The sequence below is a fragment of the Egretta garzetta genome, unplaced genomic scaffold (assembly GCF_000687185.1).
Source record: "Egretta garzetta isolate BGI_Z169 unplaced genomic scaffold, ASM68718v1 scaffold240, whole genome shotgun sequence".
In the NCBI taxonomy this organism is placed as follows: domain Eukaryota; kingdom Metazoa; phylum Chordata; class Aves; order Pelecaniformes; family Ardeidae; genus Egretta; species Egretta garzetta.
Window position 1 is genome coordinate 587,169 of NW_009258480.1, and position 9,546 is coordinate 596,714.

A 9,546-nucleotide genomic window follows, 5' to 3' on the forward strand; every position below is an offset into this window, starting at 1 on the left:
TGAACCTCATGAGGTTCACACAGGCCCACCTCTCCAGCCTGTCCAGGTCTCTCTGGATGACATCCCATCCTTCTGGTGTGTCAACTGCACCACTCAGCTTGGTGTCATTCGCAAACTTGCTGAGGGTGCACTCGATCTCGCTGTCTAAGTCATTGATGAAGACATTAAACAGCACTGGTCCCAGTACGGACCCCTGAGGGACACCACTCGTCACCGGTCTCCATCTGGACATCGAGCCATTGACCACTACCCTCTGGATGCGACCATCCAGCCAGTTCCCTATCCACTGAACAGTCCACCCATCAAATCCATAGCTCTCCGATTTAGAGAGAAGGATGTTGTGGGGGACCGTGTCAAAGGCTTTGCAGAAGTCCAGATAGATGACGTCTGTTGGTTTTCCTTTGTCCACTGATGCTGTCACACCACCACAGAAAGCCACTAGGTTCGTCAGGCAGGACTTGCCCTTGGTGAAGCCATGCTGGCTATCTCGAATTACCTCCCTGGCCTCCATGTGCTTTAGCATAGCTTCTAAGAGGATCGTCCCAGGCACAGAGGTGAGGCTGATAGGTCGGTAGTTCCCAGGGTCTATTTCATCAAGTGGCAACTTCTGAAAATGTATGTGATTGTTACATGTGTCTATTGACACATAGGTGTATGACTTCTTTAGTGTATAATTATTTTATCATTGCTGAATTGTTATATAAAACTGAATTTTTAGCAAGCAGAACAGTATTATAATGTAATTCTGCAATGCAGCTGTCAACAACCTTTTTTCTCCCTGTGCTTAAATCATTCATCTTCACCTGTTCAGAAAATATTTTTATGTTTCAAAAACTCTCCATCATGTTTTTAAAACTAATTCTAATAAAAGTAATATAAGTCTAGCAGAATGAAAGAAATATATTTCAAGATACTATAAGAGTATGTAATTATTTTTCAGGTGAAAGTTTCATAATTATACCACATAATAGCCTGTGATAGCATAGGACTGTACCCTATGATTAAAGATAGGCCCTCCAGTGCTGTCTTACTATGTAAGTGTCAAGGTATTTAATTTTTCTTATTTAAATAGGTACGTCCAAGCCCAGCACTTGAACCTTATCATTAATATTTCCTGTCTTTTGGGACAGGCATCCTTGTAGAATACACTTTCCTAGCCTGAATATTTATTAGCAGGAACAGTGCTGAATCTTCTTTTGTAGATATTTGTAGAACTGGAAGAGAGAAGTGGGAAAAACTCGTGGGTCAAAATAAAGACAGGGAGGAAAGAGAAAAATTAAAACCAAGTGATGCAAAGGCAGTCACTCATCATCTCCCATGAGCAGACCAATGCCCAGCCAGTCTCTGAGCAATGGCCCTTTTGGAAATATTATCTCCCAGTTTTACTGCTCAGCATGACATTGTGTGGCATGGAATATATCTTTGGTAAGTTTGGCTCAGCCTTCCCCACTGTGTTCCCTTCCAGCCTCTTGCCCACCTCCGGCCTACTTGATGCAGGGGTAGAGTGAGAAACAGAGAAGGACTTGGTGCTGTGGAAGTACTGCTCAGCAGTAGCAGAAACATTGGTGTGTAATCAGCACTGGTTTAATCAATCTAAAACACAGTACCATATGGGCTGCTAGAAAGATAATTAAATACATCCCGGCCAGACTCAGTATACTCCATCTCTTTTACACTTTTCCTTCAGATTTATACTCATGGATAAGATCCACTCTGAGCCTTCCCTTGTCCATGCTGAACAGTCCCAGCTATCTCAGCCTTTACCCATATGAGACATGCTCCCATCCCTTAGTCATCTTAGTGGCCCTTCTCTAGTCTTTTCATAATCTCCACTTCTTTCTTGTACTGGGGATCCCAGAACTGGACACCATAAACCAGATGTGGCCTCAACAATGCTTACGTTAGAGAGGAAGGATCACTCCTGTCGAACTGCTGGCAACGTGCCTCCTAATGCAGCCCAGGATACCCATTAGCCTTCTTTGCTGCAAGGCTTATGTTCATGCTGGCTCATGTTCAGCTTGTCATCCACCAGGACCCCTAGCTACATTCCAACTGGTGGCCTCCAGCATATATTGCTGCATGAGTTTGCTCCTCCCCAGGTGCAGGAATTTGCACTTCCCCTTGTTGAACCATGAGGTTCATGTCAGCCCATTTCTTGAGCCTGCCAGGTCACTCTCGATGATCCTGTATGTAGTATGATCCTCTGGTGTACCAGCCACTCCTCCCAGTTTAGTGTTATCAACAAACTTATTGAGGATACACTCTGCCCCATCATCCAGATCATTAATGAAGATGTTGAATAAGATTAAACCCAGTAGTCTGTACTGGGAAAAAATAGCTTAGCTAGGAATGAGAAAAGTTCATCTCAGAGATAGTGGAGGCTCTTCAGGCGCCATTTTCAGTGAGACATTATATGATCTGAAGGAAAAGCTGAGAAGATACAGCATTTAACCTATTTTTTCCCCTTATGTGAGCAATCAGCCTTATCCAGCTTGAAGAATTTTGTCTGTAAAATAAAATAACGAATATTTTTTTAATCAATCAATGGTCAGGATTCAGTACCTGAGGGGAGATTGTGAAACGCTTCCAACTGTTGATCAGATGGACAAGTACTGTGTAAATGACTTCACTGAACAATGCAGACATGAAAAACCCTTCGTTTGCTCCCATGTCACCTACATATAGGAATATGAAGCTGACACAAAGTGCCTTTTCTACAAACAGTTTGAGCTGCCTGATATTGATGAAATACATTTGATTTTGAATAAAGTGAGGTTTTGAGCTGCTTCTCAGTTAATAATAGAAAAGACTACTTGGAACAGAAAATCTTTCTCCCACATTACAGCTTATGTTTTCCCAAATGTTAATATGCTACCTTGTTTCTGTATAATGTATAAGTCATTTTGTTTCCTTCTTGCTCCATATCCCTTAGTTCTTCAAAATGTCCAAATTGTTTGGCTTGAATTCTCTATATCATCATTATAGTTGCTTCCTGAATGTGGTTTTTAAATTTACAAACTACTGAATGCAGAATTAGGGTAGGGATTGATGAATATAACGGGGGTTTTTTTGTGCCATAGGTGCTGTTGTGCCGTTGACGTTACTGTGCACAATAACAACAAAGAAATCTGCTGTCCAATTTTATTTATGAGCCTTTAAACGTCTACTCACAAACTATATTGTCATGAAAGTAAAGGCACAGTTGCTTTAACTGCCATTTTATAATTTATCATGGCATTTTAGAACTGATTGATAATGATAATGAATTTCCTTCTCAGTCTTTAATTGGACTCTTAGGAAAAATGTTGTTATGACACTGTTTTGCATGCTCTAGGTGAGGGGTATAGACAGTTATCCTACTTAGATAAAAACAGAGAAGAAATCTTAAATATGATGTTACATGAAATCTTAAAACATTTGATTTCTACTGGAAAACAGAAAAACTTAATTTCATTAATGTATTTATCTGTTTGATTTTGTAACCACAGTGTTTTATTCTTACTACAGGTTTTGAGCTTTCACACTGTGAGGACCCTGGTGTGCCACAGTTTGGATATAAAATCAGTGACCAAGGCCATTTTGCTGGAAGCACTATTATTTATGGATGCAATCCAGGTTATACACTCCATGGAAGTAGCCTTCTGAAGTGTATGACTGGAGAAAGAAGGGCATGGGACTATCCTCTGCCATCATGTATTGGTATTCAACACTTTTTAAAAAATTATTTATTTACTTATTCTATTATCTGAATATAAGAAAGAAAATGTAAGGATTGTTAGATCTATGTGAAGTCTGATATTTATGTAAACAGATCAATTTACACATATTTTTAAAGATCTGTCTGCATAATCTATTCTGTCTATGTGAGCAGTGTTGCCTTTTTTAGGTTTAAAATCAATAGTAAATATTAAAAATTTGTGCATGCTGAAATTCCTAGTATGTGAAAATCTCATTACAGTCAGAAAATAGTTAACATAAAAAGACAGCTTGATCAGAAAACCAGGACCATACATGTTTTATGAGGGGTTGTAAAACTAGCATTTTGTTTTCTAATTGTATCTAAATAACATTAAGCTAGAAAGCTTTTCATATATTTACATATAAATAGTATAAAAAAATTAAAGTAAAAACTTAAAGGTATGAAGAGTTATAGAGTTATATTGTATTTTTATTACTTGGCTTCTGTTATGTTGCTGTGATGAAAAACACAATATTATACACGTGTGGTTTAACTCCAGCCACTTGAGCTGCTTGCTCATTCCCATGGAGTGGGATGAGGGAGAGAACTGGAAAGGTAAAAGTGAGAAAACTTGTGGTCTGAGATAAAGACAGTTTAATAAGTAAAGTAAAAGCCTCACACTCAAACAAAGAAAAATAAGGAATTCATTCACCACTTCCCATCGGCAGGCAGGTGCTCAGCCATCTCCAGGAAAGCAGGGCTCCATCACACATAACAGTTACTTGGGAAGATTTAACTAATCTAATTTCTACATCATTTAGGATATACAAAACCAAACAATTAGGGGGAAAGCATGGTATTGGAACATGCAAGTAGCAAATAAGAAGTGTACAAAGAATGTACGGTGGAAGTTGAAACAAAAAGATCAAATAAAATGTCAAACTATCAGAAAGCTGAAATTAAATGTTTAAACAACAAATTCCATTTTCAGTTCCACTATAAGCATTAAAAATTGTAGGATGTATCCTCATAGTGATACAGTCAGATATATACATATATGTGAGCTCTTGCTTAGTTTTAAAACGTACCAAGGTAAATATGTTTAAAGTTATTCCTTATTTTTTTTTATTGATTACATAGAATATGTACTGTGCTTACACTAATTGTGGGAGATTCAACTTTTTCATATTCTAAACAAATATTCAAAACCTTATATAGTTCAAATCTGGAAGGTGTACTGGAAGGGGATCAATAGAATAGCTCACAGATGGGAGATAAATAGTGTTGTCGTTTGTCCCCTACATGACAGAAGCTGTTTGGAGAAAGGTCGCCTGATTTAATTATTCAGCAGTACCTCTCCAAAATAGATACGTACAGCTCAAAGGGTACAGGTTGGCTACCTTTGGATTAGAAAGTGAGCCCGATTCAGAGCTGGTATAAACTAATAAAAATTGTCAACAAACAGAAATCCAGAGTTGAATCTGGATCTCTGTTAAAAGTGATGATATGCTGCATACAGTCAAGGTTTTATATTCTTTTTTGTTTCAGTACTTGTAAACCACCCAATTCAAATAATTATCTTTCAAAAAAATTGCATAAATTAAGCACGTAGCTTTTGCACTGCCACCAGACTCGGCGAAAACTACATTACAATTATTCAAAAATGTTTTTCATCAGTGAATCTATTTAGAATGTGAATCAATCTGTAGTATAAACTTCTTGAGTTTTAAAATAATCTTATTCAAAACATATCTATTAGTCTGCTATTCACAGGGATGTTATTTATCCATCCAGTTCAGAAAAACATGTATTTGTATGTATTGCTCCTCCTTAAACGAACAGAGGTACATAGATGGTGTCACTTAAATTAACCTAGAAAATATTTATATTGATTTTTTTATTTCAGTTAGGTATTTCTCCATAGCCAAGTAGTAAAACATGTTACTTGCATCCAGAGAGAATTCAACAGCTGTAAATCTGTTGCCTGTATCGGCAGTAGTATCCATCTTATGAGCATTGCATAGGTTCAGCTAAATAGATTTTAAAAGGATTTCAATTAAAGCAAGAGGGTTTTTGTATAAGCAAGCTTAAGAAATCAAAAATGTTTCAAATGCCAATTGTAATAAATGATACTGAATATCAGATACTATCACTGAAAATACTTAAAAATACTCTTGAAGAGATGCAGTATGAACCATATAAAAGTGTGTTAGATATCAGTTAATGTCTTCTTGGGCTGACAAACATATAGTAAAAGTTTAATGATGTCTTAGTAAAGATACAAAATGAGGAAATTGGCTGGAAGAGAACTGGGAAGCAGAAGGGCAGTCAAGAAATGCACAAGAAGGTCAGTAACCAAAAACCTGCTCATATTAGAAATGTTCCTCAAAGAAAACAACAAAATTGCACCATAACATTTTTTTGTACAGGACTGAGACCTCTTTTAGGTATCTCTTTAATATGTCCAAACAAAAGCCTGAGTCTGAACAACTCTTACTCATCTGTGATCAAAACAGTCAGTTTTTGAGACTTTAAATTCACTAATAGATTGAATAGCAGGAGGTGAAGATGAACCAGCAGTAAAACTGTTCTAACATTTCTGGTTTATAGGAACCCTTTCAACATTACTTTTATTTAGAATCAGTTTGAAACTAATCTTCTTTGCTGTGAAAGGAGACTGAAAAAAAAAATTGTTTTTGCAACACTGATGCCTTTTACTTCCAGAAAACTTGCTTGTTTATGAGTCAGGTAGCTGTATGCACTCAAGTTTTGTGCTTCCAAGAACTTGGTCCCAGCCCACCACAAGATCTTTTAGGGTCTACATATTGTTCAGGCAAACACTGAGAATCTGTGAAAACAGTGATGCTTTCCATTAAATATTTTAGGTTGACATGTACAAATAAAATTATTTCCTGGATATTTATGAGCAACGTAAGTCAACAGACACTTAAATTTACTGCTACTATCAGAAGCTGGCTTAAAAATGCTGCTCTTGTTTTAGTATCATTTTATGGAAGACTATGACTTTGACAAGACAATAGCAAAACTGTTTTCAAGCAGTTGTAGCAATCATAAGTCTTAAACATGTGGTAAATGTTACAATACAACATACTATCCATGGAATTTGCAGGAAGAAATGTAATATAATATGTATTTTCTTTAACTTGACATCCTTAGAAAAATGTTTAGCATTGAAAATTGGAAGCAAAATTAAGATTCTTAATTAGGATTGCTTCATACGTCTTCACCTGGAGATGTAAGATAGAAAGGGTTTTGCTCTGTTACTCCTCACTGCAACCTGAAAGGATGCTGCTTTCTGAGAAGTCACCACTGGCACAGCTAATTCAGCAACGAGCAAAACTGGGGAGCTAGAACCTTACAGAAGAGGTAGAAATAAGACACGGGAGAGAGAGGGAATCTTCAAAAATCATAATAAAAAAGCAAATATCTTATCCTCTGTGAAAATTAGAAATTATAAACTTGTAGTTGTTCAGTTGTCCTGGATAAAATGTAATTAATTTTAAATTTCATTCAATCTGCCAGTGAATAATTATTTCTTTAGACTGTACTCTATTTATATCCTTACCCTACTGGAATAATAATAGACTATGCTATACTCTGATTTGAATTATCACAGTCGGTATTTAAAGAATATTTAGGAATTAACAGATTGGCAAAATACTTAAAAAAATATGAAAGACCACCTGTCTCTGCAAATTTGCTTTTATTGTGTCAGAAAATCCATCAAGAATAGCATTTCAATTACACTTTATCACAGAACCCAGAGATCATAATGTAATAAATCTCTCAACTAAATATTTTAGGTGATGTTAATCAAGATAAAACTGCATTTTAACTATACCAAGAGATTTAATCAAAGCATTAGTTTGGCTCTTCACTTCACAAGAAAGAAAGCATTAGTGGGACTTTAAAAGGAAGGAAAGCAAAATAGGAAGTTTTTAAAGGTCTCAAGGAGAATCAGGTTTTCTCAAAGATTAAGTATTAAGATTATGAAATACTCAGTTTTGCCTGAAGACTGGCTGAGGCCATCTAAGGAGGAGCTACTTACCATCTGTTATCCTCTAAGAAATACTATCGCTTCACTGTGAGGACAAATTTTGAAGAAGAAGTTGTACAACTTTTTCTTTTTTTTTTTCCTAGACTGAAAGGCTGTTTTTCTCTCTGAATAGACTTTTTATTTAGTATGTTTCTTCTCTTCTTTAAAAAAAATTTTTTTTTATTTTGTACATACTAATTTATTTGTTTTTCTTAATTGAAATCTACTGCTTTAGGGTGACATGGTGTTCTTGGCTTGGCTTGTTTGTTTGTTTGTTTAAGTAGTAATCCATATTAGTTTCATTATATAATGGTATGTTTTCTAATTATTATGTTGTGTTCAAAATTATTAGAAAAACATAGGTGCCCAAGGAAAATACAGAAATACTCAAATAAAACCACATTTACAATTTCTTTCCCAAAGCACTTCAAGTCCTTATATCTTGTCCTACAATCTTAGAGCATACGGTTAGTTTAGTTCTGTAACTTACTCAGCAAGAGAGTAGATGTATCAATTGATTGCTCAGATGATTAGCTAGCAGACCATCTGTAATGAATTAAAAGTAACACATTACGTAATATTGGTTTTTATTAGCTGAATGTGGAGGCCGTTTTAAAGGAGAATCATCAGGAAGAATCTTATCTCCTGGCTATCCTTTTCCCTATGACAACAATCTGCGTTGCATGTGGGTGATTGAAGTAGATCCAGGAAACATTGTCAGGTACTGAAAATGAATTTTAAAATTATAATAAATATTTTTTGATTATATAATAACCAAATCTTACCCGTACAGTGGAGAAAAAAAGGGATTTAAGATTTAAAATTTAAGATGTAGCTCAAGGCATTTTTGGCATTCTAAGTTTGAATATATAGGTTTCCGTTGAAACTGTCTGGTTTTCAATAAACTTTGTCTGTGAAGATCAAGTTTTAAAGTTGGTTATAATTTTGTGAAATAGTGATGAATTTTAAACCAATTCATATATGTATATTTGCAAACATATTTACAAACTACAACTGTTAACTGACAATCTGATTAAAAATACCTAATATGAATGCTATTTTAATGCCAAAGTTATAATATTGAATATGTAAAGAGTGCTGGCATCAGCAGAACTGTTTAGTAGAAAAGTCTACGTTTAAAAAAAAAAAAAACAACCCTGCATTTCAATAGTTCTTTTTAGTTAGACATTTATTCACATTATATTGCCAATTGCATAAGTTTACAGTTCACATTTAAATCATTTTGGTAAGAATGTCATACGTAGTATTGTCTTAAGAAAACCAACTATTTTTGAAAAAAATGTGTGAGTACTTATACATTATTTGAATGGCTAAAGTAATATATTATTTCATGGTAGACAAATTCAAATATTGTTAGGTTTTTTCCCTTTCAGATACATTTCTGTATTGGGCTTCTATGCATCTAAAGGTAAAGGTGTGAAACTTTATGGGAAATCACCCTCAGAAACAAAAGTTGATTTGCTTTTTTGGTTTAGTTTTGTTGCTAAAGATACGTTGTTGAGTAATATCATAGCTGACAATAAAATAATGGTATTTTTACAGCCTCCAGTTTCTTGCTTTTGATACTGAGGCATCCCATGACATTCTACGAGTTTGGGATGGTCCACCTGAGAATGAGATGTTACTCAAAGAAATTAGTGGATCCCTTGTTCCTGAAGGCATTCACAGTACACTCAACATAGTAACTATCCAGTTTGACACAGATTTTTATATCAGCAAATCTGGATTTGCCATACAGTTTTCAAGTAAGTTGATGACTTTATTTTTTTTTTTTTTTTTTTTTTTTTTT

General features: G+C 35.2%; 1 protein-coding gene across 3 annotated transcripts in view; it reads left to right on the forward strand.

The window, feature by feature from the left end:
• Positions 1 to 9,546, forward strand: part of CSMD3 (CUB and Sushi multiple domains 3) — a 699,407-nt gene that overhangs the window by 457,283 nt on the left and 232,578 nt on the right. For all 3 annotated transcript variants that reach the window (XM_009643918.2, XM_009643926.2, XM_035899525.1), the window contains 3 exons: positions 3,508 to 3,699; positions 8,331 to 8,457; positions 9,300 to 9,502. In XM_009643918.2, the coding sequence (XP_009642213.1) occupies positions 3,508 to 3,699; positions 8,331 to 8,457; positions 9,300 to 9,502 (522 nt within the window). The remainder of the gene's footprint in view (positions 1 to 3,507; positions 3,700 to 8,330; positions 8,458 to 9,299; positions 9,503 to 9,546) is intronic.